Raw genomic sequence first — 20,024 nt, forward strand, 5'->3', positions numbered from 1 at the left:
AATCATTAATGTGAAGTTGGCTTTTATATATTTAATATATTTTCCTAATATATTTAACATGTATTTAGGGTTTTACATAACAGGTTCTAATTTGTTGTTTTTCTGGAAAATATATTCTTAATTCTTATAAATTATCACCTGTAGATTTTCTCTTCCAACTGTTCCTGTAGAGAGCTTAATTTAATGCCTCCTGATACGCAATGGATAGTTGTTTGTATTCTTGACGTAAAAAGAGGTTAGAAAGAATTATTAATTAGTTCCAAGTGTGTTATTAATTTTAAAGATTCACGTGGCAAAATAAAACAAGCTTGAACAATTACTTACTTTTTTTTTCTAATTTGTTTTAGGTCTCCTCTTACCTGGGTCTCATTACTTGGGCCGTTTTCAGGATCGTTTAATATGGATAATGATTCTAGAATGTGGCTATACTTATTGCTGTATTAACATTAAGGTCAATGTGCATTTGAAACCTCTCTAGTACATGTGTAAAAATTTTGTTATGCACACATCAAAGAATTAATAGCTCACTTTGGAAGAGTATTTTTTTACTTGTGAAAACACTTAGGATTGTTAAAGTATATTTCAATATGCACATATTGATAGACAGACTAGTGTTGACTGTATGATAGAGCATAGTAACAAAATACACTTGCCCCTTTTTCATCCAGTCTTATTCTTTTTATCCCTATCTAGTTGAGCATCTCAAAAAGGTGACTCAGTAATATTTTCTTCACTCCTATATCATATAAGCATTCTCAACTTAATATAAAAACCTTCTTTTGACCCCACTGCCCTTACCTGCTAATACCCTGTTTTTCTCCTTTCAGAGCAAAATGCCTTATTAGAATCACTTATAATCATGTCTCCAATTTCATTTCTTCCATTTTTCTCTTCAACTTACTGTAGGTTTTTGACCCTATTACCTATTACTCTAGCAAAAACCGCTGTTGTCAAGGTCTCCAATGGCTGTGGCATTGCTAAATCCAAGGATTGATTCTCAGACCCGTTCTTGACCTGTCAGCAGAATTTGACAGAGTTCATCTCTTCACTTGTTTCACGGATTAATCCTTGACAGTCTCCTTTGATGGTTCCTTCTCTTTTCCTTGACCTGTTAATATCACACTGCCCCAGTCCTTGCTGACAACTCCATCCTTCTAGTTGCTCAGGTCAAAAACATTTGGGCTTTAGTCCAGTGATATTTGATTCCTTGTTTACTTCTATACCCCACATCCAATCCAACAAGAAATCCTGTTGGCTCTGCCTTTAAGTCATATCCTGTATCCCACCACTTCTCACCACCCTACTTTCAGCCACCTTCATTTCTTTGCTGGATAGCTGCAATCGCTTCCTAATTGGTCTCTCCCTTCTGGCCCCCTACAGCCTATTATCAACCAGAATGATCTTTAAAATCTAAGTCAGATCATGTCACTTACCTACTCAAAATCCTACAGTGGATATCTTCTTTCATTCAGAGTAAAAGCCAAGGCCCTAAATGGTCAGGCTCCCTATTTGGTCTCATCTGCTACTTTAACCGTCTCACCCTACTCCAGCATACTGGCTGTTCCCTCTGCCTGGAACACTCTTCCTTCAGACAGCCACACAGCTAACTCCATCACCACCTTTAAGGCTTTGCTCAGATGTCACCTCCCCAATGAGGTCTACTGTGGGCATCCTATTTAAAACTGAATACCCACTCCCATTCCTGCCTGCACTTCCAGTCCTCCTTGCTTGCTTTACTTGTTCTCTATTTTCATAACACTTATACCTTCTAGCAAACTATGTAATTTACTTATTAATTTTATTGTTGATTACCTGTGTTCCTCCACTCTCTAATATAAATGTTACAAGAGCAAGGATCTCTGTTTTTATTTGGAGAATATATCCTGAGCCCCTGGAACAGTGCCTGGCACATAGTAGGCCCTTAATAAATATTTGTTGAATGAGTAGTGAATGAATGAATTTTTTCGTCTTAGTGCAGATTGGATAAAATTGCTGGTGACTAAAAAACTGTTCCTTTAGTCCAGTGGTTCTCAAAATGCAGTTCTCCAGATCAGTAATTTTAACATGTCCTGGGAACTTTTTAGAAATGGAAATTCTTAGGCCTCACCCCAGACCTACTGAATCAGAAACTCTGGGGGAGTGCCCAGCAGTCTGTGTTTTAACAAGCCTTCCAGTGATTCTGACTCACCTAAAGTTTGAGAACTACTGCTCTAGTCTAACATGTACAAGTAGGAGAAGGCAAAAAATCATGCAGAATATGGAGGACATTTTCATTGCTTAATTTAGTTCTATTTTTTTAATGGTACAGTTTTATAATACCTAATAATGTGGGTCCTTTTATTGATCTTTCGTGCTCCATGAAATATATGATATAAAAGTACTTTTTGGTGGCAGTCTTTTTTTCTTTCTTTTTCATTTTTCCGGACACAAGCTTGCTTAGCTATACCATCTACTAACATTTATATAACACTTTAAATTTGACAAGGCACTTTCATTACTTGCTTTACTCTTCACAACCCTATGTGCCAGGGTTATTTTTCTTTGAAAGAGAAGCAAAAGGAATCTCAGGGGTAAGTGACCTACTCAAGATTGTGTACTAGCATCTGGCAGAGCCATGATGTAAAAGCAGATTCTGATGTCACATTCCGTGTTCTTTCCCTGGATCATAATACAACCTAACAGCATTGCCTTTTATTAAAATCACTGGTAGTTTTGTAAAGATGTATAAATAAATAAGCAATAATTATAATAATAATAATAGTAAACAGTGACCTGATGTATCCTCTTCAAGTGATTCCTTCTAGCGAAGTAATTAAAATGGGTTTAAAATTTATATAAGGATGTATTCATAATATTCATTCTTTCAGCATATATTTGTTGCTTCCCTCACTGTGTGCCAGGTACTAGTTTAGGCACTGAGGATACAGTAGTAACCAAAAGAGAGCTGCCCTGTGGAGTTTATATTGTAATTGGAAGAGATAGACAATAATCAAATATATAAATCTGTATTATTTTTACATTATTATAATTTTTTTAACTGGAACAAAGGAATGGTTAGATAAATTATGGCATATCCATATAGTAGAATACTGCTCTCATATAAAGTAGGATGGAAAGGATACAAAGCTAATGTGCATATTGTGTAGTTCCAATTTTGCTCCCCCCCAAATTTGTATAATTTTTAAAAGTTTTTAACAAGTGTGATTCAACCTTGACGTACAGTCTTAAAATTATGGTCATACTCATTAAAATTGTTTTGCCAATTTCCAGTGGAATTTCTAAAATTTCTTTAAAAATATAGCATTATTTTTCATATCTGTATCCAACATCAAATGTATTAAGTGTCATTAAGTTTGAATTAAGGTGTAGCTCTTGGGTTAAAGACTTTTTTTGCATCTTACATATTTTTATTTTGAGAATCCAATCCATGAGCATTTACAAAACTAGTTACTTTTCTCTGTGTAATGAGTGATCATAAACTCAAGTATTTTCTTATTTCCTCTTTAGGGGTTAGAATTGCAAGAGACCTCCTGTCATACTGCTGAAGCTCGAAGAGTTGACGAAGTTTTTGAAGGTGCCTTTGAACAAGAAGAATATGCAAGAGTGTGTTCCATTAATGAACACTTTGGAAATGTCTTGACACCCTGTACTGTTTTGCCTGTGAAACTCTATTCTGATGCCAGGAATGTCCTATCTGGCATAATTGATTCCCATGACAACTTAAAAGAATTTAAAGGTGACCTTGTTAAAGTACTTGTGTGGATACTTCTTCAGTACTGTTCCAGAAGGTCCAACGTGCAGGAAAATGTTCACAAAACTGAAAATAAAGGGAAAGCATCTCTAATAATCCTGCCTGCTTTGAATACTTCACCACAAACTGAATCCCCAGAAGACACAGATAGTTTAAATTCAGAAAATTTGGATGACTGGTCTGATGATGTTTTTGGTGAAGAGCCAACTATCAAAAAAGGAAAAGAAGAAAGAGATCAGTTGAAAGTTTTGCCAGGTATAAATTTGCCTATTCCAGGATCAGTGGAATCACAGAGGGTTGGTAAACATTCTGCAGGCACAGTTACTGAAAATAGTCTTTACCAAGCAGTTGCACTGGGATACCCTGCTACTGACAAAGGAAAACAAGAAGCCATGGCATACATCCCTCTCATGGAGTTCAGTTGTTCTCATTCTCACTTGTTAAGCTTACCTGAAGAGTGGATATCTAATTGTTTGCTTAATTCCAAAGTGAAGGAGATGAGCTCATTATTTCCAGAAGACTGGTACCACTTTGTTTTAAGGCAGTTGGAATGTTTTCATTCAGAAGAAAATGCCTCAGACGTAGTGGAAGAAATTGCAAAGGACAGAGTTTTAAAAGACTTTTATGTTCATGCAGTAATGACTTGTTATTTTAGTTTGTTTGGAGTAGACAATATGATTCCTAGTCCTGGTCATATATTGAGAGTCTACAGTGGTGTTTTCCCTTGGTCTCTTGCCTTGGATTGGCTCACAGAAAAGCCAGAACTGTTCCAACTAGCCCTAAAAGCTTTCAGGTAATGCATTTTGATTACATACAAGTTGTAACATTGGCCAAAAAATGTTGATTTTTTTATAACCTAGAAGGAGATGCTCTTTCATTTCTAATTTTAAAAAGTATTCACTTTCCAAAAAATGAAAAATGCTTGGTATGTACTCTGATTATATCGGGAGCACACTTAAATTTGTACTTTCTTTTTGTTTATGTGGAGAACCTATTTTTTGTATGGCTTACTGGATTGTTTTGCTTTAACTCTTATCATTTCTCCCAGATCTTTTTTTCTGAAATATGTATGATTTCAGTTCAGTGTCTTTAAAAATCTATTTCATCTATAAAGTTGATTTTAAAAATTCTAAAATTCTTTGTTTCTCCATTTTTTAGGTATACTCTGAAACTAATGATTGATAAAGTGAGTTTAGGTCCAATAGAAGACTTTAAAGAGCTGACTAACTGCCTTGAAGAGTATGAAAGTGACTGGTACATTGGTTTGGTATCTGATGAAAAGTGGAAGGAAGCAATTTTACAGGAAAAACCATACTTGTTTTCTCTGGGGTATGATCCTAATATGGTAAGGTTAAAAATGTGTTCTTAAACATTTTCGTATATTAACCTTAAAGAATAGAAATCAGTTATAAAGCATTTAACCTAAGTGATAGAGATAACATTCTAGGTATAAATATATTAATTATAGTATTAAGGTATTTGTAATCATGACTTTATGGCCAACATAATCCAGTCCTAGAATGACTGATTATTTACTTTTGCAAAGCTAATAGGAGCCAATAAAGAATGTTGTGTAGCTATTATGCAGTAACTGAGCTATAAGATAGTCAAGTAAATGTAATTTGCTATAGCATATTTGACTAAATGGGTTGTATTTATATGGCAAATTCAAGTGTATGAATTATTACTTTGGATTTGAATCCTAGAAGAAAAATTAATTTGTAATTTGTAAGCAAGTCTGACTTGTGAAAATTCAGAGAGACTCTAAATAAGGAATGCCTTTTTTAAGATTTAGTACTTGTTCTCTTGCATTTAAAATGTCATTGAGTGTGCACAATATGAAAGATTCAGTGTTATGAGCTTATTGTGGGTTCCACATGTGGTGTTACTGCACATGTGCTTCCCAATGAAAATGATGAAAGTTATTTTTAAAAAACAACCATTTAAAGTCTTAGAAATGGTCCTAAGGGCATACAGCAAATAAACATTTATTAAAGAAAATCTTCTAAAACCTAAGAACAGTTAGAGACTACATTATTTGAACCAAGACCCATTCCCTCCCAGCTCAGCAAGACAGAAACTCCACTCAGACTGGTATGGCCAAGAACACAGGGCTCCCTCTCCCCTCAGCTCCCAGTTGGAGGACTGTTTTCCCAGAAGAGGAAGGACTTCAGCATTTCTCATCTTACTCCCACCTGCCTATTGTGAGGCTTGGTTCTGGGCATGTGTAATCAAGAGGTTGGAACTCCCTTCTGGCCACCCCTAACTTGTTGGATGGAGGCTTTACCTGGGCCTGGTGCCACTGACAATAGCAGGGCCTGATCCCCCTTGTCTGTGGAGGTTCCACAGTGGGAGAGGCAAGCCAAGAAGACCTGAGTTTACTGCTCCCCCTCTACCAAACACATGTCCTGAAGCATAGGTGTTACTCAGAAGTGCGCCATTGTCTTACCCCCCAGTTCCAGTGCTCTGGCTCAGAGATTCTGCCCACTGGGAGAAGCAGACCATTAAAAAAAAAGCTCTAGATCTCTTACCAAAGGAAGTGACTTCATTTGCACATAGTGTGGACACACTGAAGCTTAAGATGTTCCTCAAAAAACAGTGGAGGTGGTAGTGAAAGTTACTAGAGGCAATTGGTAAAATCATTAGAGGTCTCAGCTGAACTGCAGGCTAGGTAGATTAACAGAGAGAACCAGGGAAAGAAACAGCGGAGGAGAGCCCTCCTGGGGTCAAAACAAATCTCAAACACTGACCTCCAAAACTGTTCTTTCAAAGGAGCCCAAATTTAATTGGATCACTGGAGCAATTTAGGTCCCAGGTCATTGTTGAAAATGTAGAGCAACCAGCTGGGTGTGAGCATTTAACAAAGAGAACCTTGCCAAAACCACTGCCATCCCATCATAACTGTGGGCACTCAACAAGGCTGTACTCCCTGAGGAGCAATATCAGAGACTTCACAATTGAACGGGAGGTAGGATTAACTTCACTAAAGTCATCCAGCCATTCACTAAGCAAATATGCAAATAATAATAACAAGCCCTGGGGTGTGGAGTAGAGAGGGATGATCAGTACCCAGAATTGCTGCAGTATTATCTAAAATGTCCAGTTTTCAACAAAAATTAGGCGATATGAAAAAAAAAGAACAAAAAAATCACAAGAAAGTCTGACCCATGTGTAGGGTGGTGGGAGGGGGGGGACATGACAGAAATGGCCTGTGAGATCAATGACATGTCAGGTTTAACAAAGATATCAAAGTAACCATTTTATATATATGTTCAAAGGACTGAAGGAAATTATGATTAAAGAACTAAACAAAGTGGGAAACAAAGTGGTTATAGAGGGAACCTACCTCAACATAATAAGGGCCATATATGAGAAGCCCACAGCTAACATCATACTCAGTGGTGAAGAGCTGAAGGTATTTCCTCTAAGATCAGGAACATGACAAGGTTGCCCACTCTCACCACTTGTATTCAACATAGTATTGGAAGTCCTAGCCAGAGCACTTTAGTTAAGAAAAAGAAATAAAAGGCATCCAAATTGGAGAGGAAGAAGTAAAACTGGTACTATTTGCAGATGATGTGATATTGTATATAGAAAACCCTATACTCTGTAATAACAAACTATCAGAAAGAGAAATTAAGACAATAGTCCATTTACAATTGCATCAAAAGAATAAAATACCTAGGAATAAATTTTTTTTGTAACTGGAAGTTTGTACCTCTTAATCTCCCACACCTATTTCTTTCCTCTCTCCATCCCCTTCCCCTTCTCCCTCCCCTCCGGCAACCACTTGTTTGTTTCCTGTGTCTATAACTCTGTTTCTGGTTGTTGTTTTTTTTTAATGTTTGTTCATTTGTTTTGTTTTTTAGATTCCAAATATAAACAAAATCATATTTATCTTTTTCTGTCTGACTTATTGCATTTAGCATAATAGCCTCTAGGTCCATCCATGTTGTCACAAATGGCAAGATTTCATTCTTTTTTATGGCTGATTAATATTCCATTGTATATATGCCACATCTTCTTTATTCATTCATCTATTGATGGGCACTTAAGTTGCTTCCATATCTTGGCTATTATAAGTAATGCTGCAATGAACATAGGGGTGCATATATTTCTTATCCTTTTTTTTTTTAAATTTATTTATTTTTTATTTTTGGCTCCATTGGTTCTTTGTTGCTGTGCACAGGCTTTCTCTAGTTGCAGGGGGCGAGGGATACTCTGTTGTGGTGCGCGGGCTTCTCATTGAGGGAGTTTCTCTTTGTTGCGGAGTATGGGCTCTAGGCACGCAGGCTTTAGTAGTTGTGGCACTCAGGCTCAGTAGTTGTGGCTCGCAGGCTCTAGAGCACAGGCTCAGTAGTTGTGGTGCACGGGCTTAGTTGCTCCGTGGCATGTGTGATCTTCCCAGACCAGGGCTCGAACCCGTGTCCTCTGCATTGGCAGGTGGATTCTTAACCACTGTGCCACCAAGGAAGTCCTATATTTCTTTTAATTAGATAAATACCCAGGAGCAGAATTGCTGGATCATATGGTAGGTCTATTTTTAATTTTTTGAGGAATCTCCTTACTGTTTTTCATGGTGGCTACACCAATTTACATTCCCACCAACAGTGCATGAGGGTTCCTTTTTCTCCACATCCTCACCAACACTTGTTATTCGTTGTTTTTTTGATAATAGCCATTCTGAGAGGTGTGAGGTGATATCTCATTGAGGTTTTGATTTGCCTTGCCCTGATGATCAGTGATGTTGATCATCTTTTCATGTGCCTTTAGGCCATCTATACATCTTCTTTGGAAAAATGTCTATTCAAGTCCTCTGCCCATTTTTAAATCGGGTTGTTTCTTTTTTTGATGTTGAGTTGTATGAGTTCTTTGTATATTTTGGACATTCATGCCTTATCAGGTATATTATTTGCAAATATCTTCTGCCATTCAATAAGTGGCCTTTTCGTTTAGTTTATAGTTTCCTTCACTGTGCAAAAGCTTTTTAGTTTGAGGTAGTCCCATTTGTTTATTTTTGCTTTTGTTTCCTTTGCCTGAGAAGACATATCAAAAATATGTATTGCTAAGTCTCATGTAAAATAACTTACTGCCTGTGTTTTCTTCTAGAGGTTTTATAGTTTCAGGTCTTACATTTAAGTCTTTAATCCATTTTGAATTTGTGTATGATATGAGAGAGTACTCCAGTTTCATTCATTTGTATGTAGCTGTCCAGTTTTCCCAACACCGTTTATTGAAGAGGCTGTCTTTTTCCCGCTGTATGTTTTTGTCCCCTTTGTCATAGATTAATCACCCACATATGTGTGGGTTCATTTCTGGGCTCTCTGTTCTGTTCCATTGGTCTATGTACTGTTTTTTTGCCAGTACCATACTTTTGATTACTGTAGCTTTGTAATATATTTTGAATTCAGAGAATGTGATACCTGCAGCTTTGTTTCTTCTCAAGATTGTTTTGACTATTTGGGGTCTTTTGTGTTTCTATACGAATTTTAGATTAGTTGTTCTAGTTATGTGGAGAATGCCATTGGTATTTTTATAGGGATTGCATTGAGTCTGTAGATTACCTTGGGTAGTATGGTCATTTTAGCAATATTATTTATTCCAATCCATGAACACAGTATCTCTTTCCGTCTGTGTCATCTTCTATTTCTTTCTTCAGTGTCTTATAGTTTTATGAGTACAGGTCTTTTACCTACTTAGTTAGATTTATTCCTAGGTATTTTATTCTTTTTGATGCAATTGTGAATGGGGTTGTTTTCCCAAAAGAAAGCTGGGTTAGCAATGCTTATATCAGACAAAAGAGACTTTAAAACAAGGACTGTAATGAGACAAAGAAGGACATTACATAATGATCAAGGGATCAATCCAACAAACCGATATAACAATTGTAAATGTTATGCACCCAACATAGAAGCACCTAAATACTTAAAGCAAATATTAACAGACATAAAGGGAGAAATTAACAGTATCACAATAATAGTAGGGGACTTTACCCCACTTGCATCAATGGACAGATTCTCCAGACAGAAAATCAATAGGGAAACACTGGTGTTAAACGACACATTAAACCAGATTGACTTCATAGGTGTATACAGAACATTCCATCTGAAAGCAGCAGAATACACATTCTTTTCAAGTGCACATGGAACATTTTCCAGGATAGATCACATGCTAGACCACAAATCAAGTCACAGTAAATTTAAGAAAACTGAAATCATATCAGGCATCTTTTACAACCACAACAATATGAGACTAGAAATCAATACAAGAAAAAACCTGCAAAAATCCACAAACACCTGGAGGCTAAATAATATACTGCTGAGAAACTAATGGATCACTGATTAAATCAAAGAAGAAATTTTAAAAATACCTAGAGACAGATGAAAATGAAAATACAATGATCCAAAATCTGTGGGACGCAGCAAAAGCAGTTCTAAGAGGGAAGTTTATAGTAATACAAGCCTACCTCAGGAAACAAGAAAAATCTCAAACAACTTAACCTTACACCTAAAGGAACGAGGAAAAGAAGAGCAAACAAAACCCAAAGTTAGAAGAAACAGAGAGAGAGAGAGAGAAACAAAGAGCAGAGCAGAAATAAATAAAATAGAGACTAAAAAAATAGAAAAGATCAATGAAATTAAGAGCTGGTTCTTTGAAAAAATAAGTAAAATCGATAACACCTTTTGCCAGACTCATCAAGAAAAAAAGGGAGAGGGCCCAAATCAGTAAAATCAGAAATGAAAAAGGAGAAGTTACAACTGACACTACAGAAACAAAAAGGATCATAAGATAGTGCTGTGAGCAACTATACACCAGTAAAATGGACAACCTAGAAGAAATGGACAAATTCTAAGGTGCAGTCTCCCACAACTGAACCAGGAAGAAATAGAAAATATGAACTGACCAATTACCAGTACTGAAATTGAATCAGTAATTTAAAAACTCCCAACAAATAAAAGTCCAGGACCATAGCTTCATAGGTGAATTCTACCAAACATTTAGAGAAGAGTTAACACCTATTCTTCTGAAACTATTCTAAAAACAAAGATATCACAAAAAAAGAAAACTACAGGCAGTATCACTGATGAATATAAATGCAAAAATGCTCGACAAAATACTAGCAAACTGAACCCAACAGTACACTAAAAGGATTATACACCGGGATCAAGTGGGATTTTTTCCCAGGGATGCAAGGATTTTTCAATATCTGCAAATCAATCAGTGTGATACACCACATTAACAAATTAAGTAAAAAAAACATATCTCAATAGATACAGAAAAAGATTTTGACAAAATTCAACATCCATTTATGATAAAAAAATATATTCTTCAGAAAGTAGGGACATAGAGGGAACATACCTCAACATAATAAAGGCCATATATGACAGACCCACAGCTAACATCATACTTAGTGGTGAAAAGCTGAAAGCATTTTCTCTAAGATCAGGAACAAGACAAGGACTTGCAGGCAAGACAATGCCCACTCTTTCCACTTTCATTCAACATAGTTTGGAAGTCCTAGCCACAGCAATCAGAGAAGAAAAAGAAAGAAAAAGAATCCACATTGGAAAGGAAGAAGTAAATCTATCACTGTTTGCTGATAACATGATACTTTACATAGAAAACCCTAAAGACGCCACCAGAAAACTACTAGAGCTCATTAGTGAATTTGGTAAAGTCGCAGGATATAAAATTAATATACAGAAATCTGTTGCATTTCTATACACAAAAAACTGAAATATCAGAAAGAAAAATTTAGGGAACAATCCCATTTACCATTGCATCAAAAAGAATAAAATACCTAGGAATAAAGCTACCTAAGGAGGCAAAAGACCTGTACTCTGAAAACCGTAAGATGCTGATGAAAGAAATTGAAGACAACACAGATGGAAAGATATACTGTGTTCTTGGATTGGAAGAATCGGTATTGTTAAAATAACTGTATTAACCAAGGCAATCTACAGATTCAGTGTAATCCCTATCAAATTAACAATGGCATTTTTCATAGACCTAGAACAAATAATTTTAAAATTTGTATGGAGAAACACAGAAGACCCTGAATAGCCAAAACAATCTTGAGAAAGAAGGACAAGCTGGAGGAATTATGCTCCCTGACTTCAGACTATACTATAAAGCTTCAGTAATCAAAACAGTATGGTACTGGCACAAAAACAGACACACAGATCAATGGAACAGGATAGAAAGCTCAGAAATAAGTCCACACACTTATGGTCAATTAATCTTCGACAAAGGAGGCAGGAATATACAATGGAGAAAAGATATTCTCTTCAATAAGTGGTGCTGGGAAAGCTGGACAACTGCATATAAAAAAATGAAATTAGAAATTCTCTAACACTGTATACAAAAATAAACTCAAAATGGATTAAAGACCTAAATTTAAGACCAGATACTATAAAACTCCTAGAGGAAAACATAGGCAGAACACTTTGAGATAAATTGCAGCAAATTTTTTGGATCTGTCTCCTAGAACAATGGAAATGAACAAAGGAAAATAAACAAATGGGACCTAATTAAACTTAAAAGCTTTTTCACGCAAAGAAAACCATAAACAAAACTAAAAGGCAACCTATGGTTTGGGAGAAAATGTTTGCAAAACAATGAGACTGACAAGGGATTAATTTCCAAAATATGCAAACTCATACAGCTCAATATCAAAAAACCAAACAACCCAATCAAAAAATGGGCAGAAGACCTAAATAGACATTTCTCCAAAGAAGACATACAGATGGCCAACTGGCACATGAAAAGATGCTCAACACTGCTAATTTTTAGAGAAATGCAAATCAGAACTACAGTGAGATGTCACCTCACACCAGTCAAAATGGTCATCATCAAAAAGTCTACAAAGAATAAATGCTGGACAGGGTGTGGAGAAAACGGAACCCTTCTACACTGTTGGTGGGAATGTAAACTGGTACAGCTACTATGGAGAACAATATAGAAATTCCTTAATAAACTAAAACTAGAGTTACCATATCATCCAGCAATCCCACTCCTGGGCATATATCTGGAAAATACAAAAACTCTAATTCAAAAAGGTGCATGCACCCCCAGTGTTCATAACAGCACTGTTATAATAGCCAAGACATGGAAGCAACCTAAATGTCCATCGACAGATGAATGGATAAAGAAGATGTAGTATATATTGGGTTGGCCAAAAAGTTTGTTCAGGTTTTTCTGTAAGATGTTATGGGAAAACCCAAATGAACTTTCTGGCCAACCCAATTTACACACACACACGTATATATACATACACACATACATACATATACATACATACATATATACACACAGTGGAATATTACTTAACCATAAAAAGAATGAAATAATGCCATTTGCAGCAATATGTTTGGACCTAGAGATTATCATACTAAGTGAAGTAAGTCAGACAGAGAAAGACAAGTATCATATCACTTATATATGGAATCTAAAATAATAATACAAATGAACTTATTTACAAAACAGAAATAGACTCACAGACATAGAAAACAAACTTATTTTTACCAAAGAGGAAAGGGGAGGAGGGATAAATTAGGAGTTTGGGGTTAACAGATACACACTACTATATGTAAAATAGATAAACAACAAGGAACTACTATATCACACAGGGAACTATATTCAATATCTTGTAATAACCTATAATGGAAAAGAATCTGAAAAAGAATATATTGTATATATGTATTTATGAATATGTATAACTGAATCACTTTTCTGTACACCTGAAACTTACACAACATTGTAAATCAGCTATACTTCAATTTTTTAAAAAATCATATGATCATCTCAATAGATGCAGAAAAAGCTTTTGACAAAATTCAACATCCATTTATGATAAAAACTCTTTAACAGAGTGGGTATAACGGGAACATACCTCAACATAATAAAGGCCATATATGAGAAGCCTACAGCTAACATCATACTCAGTGGTGAAGAGCTGAAAGTATTTCCTCTAAGATAAGGAACATGACAAGGATTTCCACTCTCACCATTTTTATTCAACATAGTATTGGAAGTCCTAGCTACAGCAACCAGAGAAGAGAAAGAAATTAAAGGAATCGAAATTGGAAAGGTAGAAGTAAAACTGTCACTGTTTGCAGGTGATGTGATAGTATACATAGAAAATCCTAATGACACCACCAAAAAACTACTAGAACTCATCCATGAATTTGGTAAAGTTGCAGTATACAAACTTAATATACAGAAATATGTTGCATTTCTACATACTAATAATGAACTTTCAGAAAGGCAAGTTAGGAAGACCTAGGAGTAAATTTTTAAAAGAATGTGAAAGACACTAAAAACTATAAGGCATCGGTGAAACAAACTGAAGACACAAATAAATGGAAAGATATTCCAGGCTCATGGGTTGGAAGAATTAACATTGTTAAGATGTCCATACTACCCAAAGCAGTCTACAGATGCAGTGCAATCCCTGTCAAAATCCCAGTGGCATTTTTCACAGAAATAGAACAAACAATCCTAAACTTTGTATGGATCCACAGAAGATCCCAAATAGCCAAAGCAATCTTGAGAAAGAGCAAAACTGGAGGAATCATGCTTCCTGATTTCAAACTATATTACAAAGCCATAGTAATCAAAACAGTATGGTATTGGCATAAAAAAAGACACATAGGTCAATGGAACAGAATAGAGAGCCGAGAAATAAACCCACATATATATGGTTAATTAATTTATGACAAAAGAACCAAAAATATGCAATGGGTGAAAGATGGTCTCTTCAATAAATGGTGTTATGAAAACTGGGCCACTGTCTTAACACTGTACACAAACGTTAACTCAAAATGGATTAAAGACTTAAATGTAAGACCTGAAACCATAAAACTCCTAGAGGAAAACATAGGTGGTAGCTGCTTGACATCGGTCTTGGTAATGATTTTTTGGATTTGACAACAAAAGCAAAAATAAACAAGTGGGATTACTTCAAACTAAAAAGCTTCATTCAGGGACTTCCCTGGCAGTCCAGTGGTTAAGACTCTGCACTTCCACTGCAGGGGCACAGGTTCAATCCCTGGTTGGGGAACTAAGATCTCACATGCGGTGTGGCTCAGCAAAAAAAAAAATTAAATTAAATTAAAAAATAAAAAGCTTCATTCAGCACAGCAGAGGAAATCATCAACAAAACAAAAAGACAGTCTACAAAGTGTGGGAGAAATATTTGTAAAACATATATCTAATAAGGGGTTATTATGTTTTAAAATATATAAAGAACTCATATAACTCAATAGCAAAAACAAAAAAATCTGATTTTAAAATGGGCAGGGGATCTGAGTAGACTGAATATGAATTTTTGCAAAGAAGATATACAGTTTGCCAACAGGGACATGAAAAGGTTGTCAACATCGCCAGTCATCAGGGAAATGCAAATCAAAACCACTATCACCTCATAACCTGTTAAAATGGCTCTTATCAAAAAGACAGGAAATAACAAGTGTTGGCTAAGATGTGGAGAAAAGGGGATCCTTCTTTGGTGGGAATGTAAATTAATGCAGCCACTATGGAAAACAATATGGATGTTCCTCAAAAAATTAAAAATAGAACTACCGTATTATCCAGCAATTTCAATTTTGAATGTTTATTCAAAGGAAATGAAAACACTAATTCAGAACCATACCTGCACCCCCATGCTCATTGCAGCATTATTTTTAATAGCCAAGTCATGGAAATAACCTGTATACCTACGGATGTATGTATGGATAAAGAAAACACACACACACACTGCAATATTATTCAGCCATAAAAAAGGCAATCTTGCCATTTGTGACAAAGTGGATAAACCTTAAGGGTATTATGCTAAGTGAAATAAGTCAGACAAAGATAAATATCATTTGATCTCACTTATATGTGGAATCTAAAAAATTAAAAAGAAAAAAACCAAACTCACAGACACAGAGAACAGATTGGTGGTTGCCAGAGGGTGGGAGTGGGTGCAATTGGTAAAGGTACAAACTTCCAGTTACAAAATAAATAAGACCTGGGGATGCAATGCACAGTATGGTTAATAATACTGATTGTATATTGTTATATTGCTAAGAGAATAGGTAATAAAAGTTGTCATGTCAAGAAGTGATGGATGTTAATTAGACTTATTGTGATTATTTCACAATATATCCGAATACTGAATCATGTTGTACACCTGAAACTAATATGTCAATTATATCTCAATTTAAAAAGGGAGGTAAAGGAAGGTATGATGACAATCTCACATCAAATAGAGAAAGAATATCAATAGAGATAGAAATTATAAAAAAGAACTAAGTGAAAAATATACTAGAGGGCTAGACCATAAATAGCATAACTTAACCCAATTTAAAAATAACAAAGGATTGTATAGACATTTCTTCAAAGGAAATATACAAATGGAACAATAAGCACATGAAAAGATGCTCATCATTCATCATCAGCAAAATGCAAATCAAAACCACAATGACATCACTTCATAGTAGGATGTCTAAAATCAAAAAGTTAGATAATAAGCGTTGGTGAGGATATGGAGAAATTGGAACTCTGATACAGTGCTGGCAGAAATGTAAAATGGTACTACCACTTCGGAAAACATTCTCGCATTTTCTCAACTAGACATAGAGTTACCATATGATCCAGTAATTCCACTCCTATATACCCAAGATAAATGAAAACATAAATCCACATGAAAATTCAAATATAGCAGCATTATTCATAATTGCTGAAAGATGGACACACCCAACTGTCCATCAACTGATGAATGAATAAACAAATAGTGGTATATTCATTCAATGGAATATTATTTGGCCATAAAAAGGAGTGAATTACTTGATACATGCTACAACATGAATCAACCTTGAAAACATGCTGAATTAAAGAAGCCAGTCACGAAAAACCACACGATTCCATTCATGTAAAATTTCCAAGACAAGGCAAATCAATACATTAGATTAGAAAATACATTAGTGGTTGCTAATGACTGGGGAAATTAAGGGATAGGAGGATAATAGCTAAAGAGTACAAGGTTTCTTTTTTAGGTCATGAAAATATTCTACAATTGTGGAGATAGTTGTACGTATCTGAACATACTAAAAAGTCATTGAATTATACATTTCACATCAGTAAATTATATGGAATGTGAATTATATCTCAATAAAGCTGCTTTTGAAAAGAGCCTATTGGATGATTGTTCACTGACTAGTATTTATGACTTATGCATTGCTGAGGCCAGATGGGATGAGGGAATAGAGAGGAAAGTAAAGAGAAGTGAGTGCAGTGGCTATCAGAAAATTTTTTTCTCTTGCACTTATTTGGAGAGCAATCAGTTAGATGTGATTCTTGATTCTGAAGACAAGCAACTCATGTACATTTTGATACACTACTTTCTGTTTAAGTTTGCCTAACTACAATGGAATTTTTCTCTAATTTTATAAATAAAGGCCTGAATATAATCTCTTTTCTTTTTCTTTCCCTCCCACCTTGTTTATTCTTTACAGGGAGTTTACACTGGGAGAGTACTTACCCTTCAAGAATTATTGATCCAAGTTGGGAAGTTAAATGCTGAAGCTGTTAGAGGTCAGTGGGCCAATCTTTCATGGGAATTGCTTTATGCCACCAATGATGATGAGGAACGTTATAGTATACAAGCTCATCCACTACTTTTAAGAAACCTTACAGTACAAGCGGCTGATCCTCCCCTGGGATATCCAATTTATTCTTCAAAACCTCTCCATATACATTTGTTTTAGAGCCCATTTTAACTTGTATTGTGAGCAAATGAGATGTCTCGAAAATTAACAATATGATTCCTCATAACTTCACTGGACTTCTGTCTCTCCTCCCACAAGTCAGATGCCTAAGAAAAGCTAAGCTCTATAAAGTTGATTCTCTTAGGTATCTTAATGGTTTAAAACAACAAGTTTATGTCTAACATAAAAGTTAGAATTAGTTGGCCGATATTTGTGCCCTATTGAGTGTGGTAGGCTTTGGTAAATATAAAACATTTGTGTAAGATTATATAATGAATTTTTTAATGCTTTCTTAAATGTGTGATAAGTGACTTGCCTTAGAGAAGTCAACAACTATGTAATTTTTACATGCTTAAAAGATACACATATCAGTGTTTTTAAGTCAAGATAATGGATCCTACTGAAGGTTACATAATGTATATATATTTATTTGAAATATTAAATTTTATAGTACTTTCAAACTTTGTGCTATTTTATTTTAATATTTAACATGGTCTGTTTCCATATAATCTATTCATTTTCTTTTCATATACTTCAATTCAGAAACCTTAAACATTTTCAATAAAATCTCTTCCAAAAAAAATCTTTCTTTTTTTTTTCCAAGTATCCTTTTGATATGTTTGAAAGGAAAAGATCATCCCATTCATCATGTGAATACTCACAGAATTAGCAACATTAAGGTAATCTGATTATGACTGTTAGAGGCCATTCTGTAGATCTGGCTCCTTATGCATTTCTTTTCAACTGAATATACTGCTTCTGAAGAATGACTGATCCGGTAGGACTACCAGTTATTAGTGTCTTAAGGTGTTTGAACTAAAGGCAGAAAGAGATGGGAGAAAATTTTTCATGTGATCAGGCTTTTATTTTCACTCTTTTGCTGCTTAGAACTTTTTACAGGTACTTATAAGGAGGATGAACAATGAATCTGCATCATTTGGGACATGAATTTCCTCTACACCTTATTTATTTCCGTCTATAGTACCCATTATTTAATCTGTAGTAGCCTCCTGAGTAGGTAGTAAAGTAATACATTCTCTTTAGTAATGATTGAAATTATTTGAAATGTACCAATTAGGTTTTTATTACTATTATTCCTTTATTAAGTGGAACAGTTCAATACAGCAGTGTTAAAGGATAGCTTTTTGGACTAATTTCAATTAATGAATTCACGAGATTCATGTGTTAAGTCATTTTGGGGGAAGCAATATAGTATAGTTAATAAGATAGGGTTTGGTGTTACATCTGAGTTCAGATCTCAGGCTTATGATTTATGTAACTGAGATTTATTAGCTGGAAACATATATATATACCTTTTTTGTCACCTAGGGAAATTTTCTCATATCATTAAAAACACTAGTTATCAGTTTTAATGACTGTACAACATTGATAGATATGACAAATTATTAGACTGTCCCCCAAATAATGGGCATTTTAAGTTGTTTAAAGATTTTCAGTATTATAATAGTGCCAAGCCACGCTTTCCCTTTACCATGAATTTTTCTCAAACTGCCGCCATGTCCCTCCATTTCTTTTCATGGCCAAGTTTCCTCATCTTCATTCACTTGTCAAAACATTCCAGTCTGGATTCCATCTCTACTATCCCCCCAAATAAAGTTTTTATTAAAGTCCTTATTTACCTTCATATTGTCAAACCAACTACAGCTGGCCCTTGAACAACGTGGGTTTGAACTGTGCAGGTCCACTTGTACATGGAGTTTTTCAGTAGTAAATACTAAGATACAAAGTTGATTGAATCCACAGATAAGGAGGAGCCATGGATACAGAGGGCCCACTATAAATTATATGCAGATTAAAACCCCAGCACTATTCGAGGGTCAACTATAGTTACTTTTATATTCTCGTCTTATTTGTCCTCTAAGTAGCATTTGACACATTTGACAACTCCTTGAATTTTTTTCTTTTGGGCTTCCCTGACACTACATTATCTTCATTTTCTTCCTGTCTCCCTGACTACTCCTTCTCAATCACCTTTGCTGCTTCTCCTTTTCTACCTGACGTCTAAATTTTGGAATTTCTTAACAACTGGTTCAGGCCCCCTCTTCTTATTCTACGTTTCACCATAGACAATCTCATTCACTCCCAAGACCTAAAATATCATCAATAAGTTGATGATGTTCAAATACATGTACTCAACCTCTCTTCTTAGCATTGAACCTGTATATGTAACTATTTATCTCCATCTCATATATTCAAAATATCTGACCTGATTGAACTTGCCCTAAAACCAGCTTTTCTGACTTCTACCTTAGTAGTGCCTAGGTAATTCACATGACACATCTCACAGAGAATTAGGAAAGCTGGGCAAAATAATATTTTTAAGTCTGTTTAAAGGTATCAGAGAACCAAGAAGACAGTGAAGAATTATATCACCAACCAAGATCCAAGGCAAAATGAAACTTAAGAGACCTGAGCTCAGCATTTGAGCTGCTTTTCTTCTAGGAACATTTGCCAATTAAGGAAGAGGTGGCTGAGAAGATAACTGACACTTTTGGCAGACT

The 20,024-nt window shown here is 35.2% G+C and overlaps 1 protein-coding gene across 3 annotated transcripts in view; it reads left to right on the forward strand.

The window, feature by feature from the left end:
* Positions 1-17,937, forward strand: part of PCNX4 (pecanex 4) — a 42,755-nt gene extending 24,818 nt beyond the window's left edge. For 2 of the 3 annotated variants that reach the window (XM_059914328.1, XM_059914325.1), the window contains 4 exons: positions 348-451; positions 3,508-4,544; positions 4,910-5,096; positions 17,251-17,937. In XM_059914328.1, coding sequence (XP_059770311.1) covers positions 348-451; positions 3,508-4,544; positions 4,910-5,096; positions 17,251-17,502 — 1,580 coding nt within the window. In that variant the 3' untranslated portion in view covers positions 17,503-17,937. The remainder of the gene's footprint in view (positions 1-347; positions 452-3,507; positions 4,545-4,909; positions 5,097-17,250) is intronic. The other variant, XM_059914329.1, reaches the window with a different exon arrangement.
* Positions 17,938-20,024: the final 2,087 nt, after the last annotated feature.

This window comes from Balaenoptera ricei, chromosome 2 (assembly GCF_028023285.1).
Source record: "Balaenoptera ricei isolate mBalRic1 chromosome 2, mBalRic1.hap2, whole genome shotgun sequence".
Lineage (NCBI taxonomy): Eukaryota > Metazoa > Chordata > Mammalia > Artiodactyla > Balaenopteridae > Balaenoptera > Balaenoptera ricei.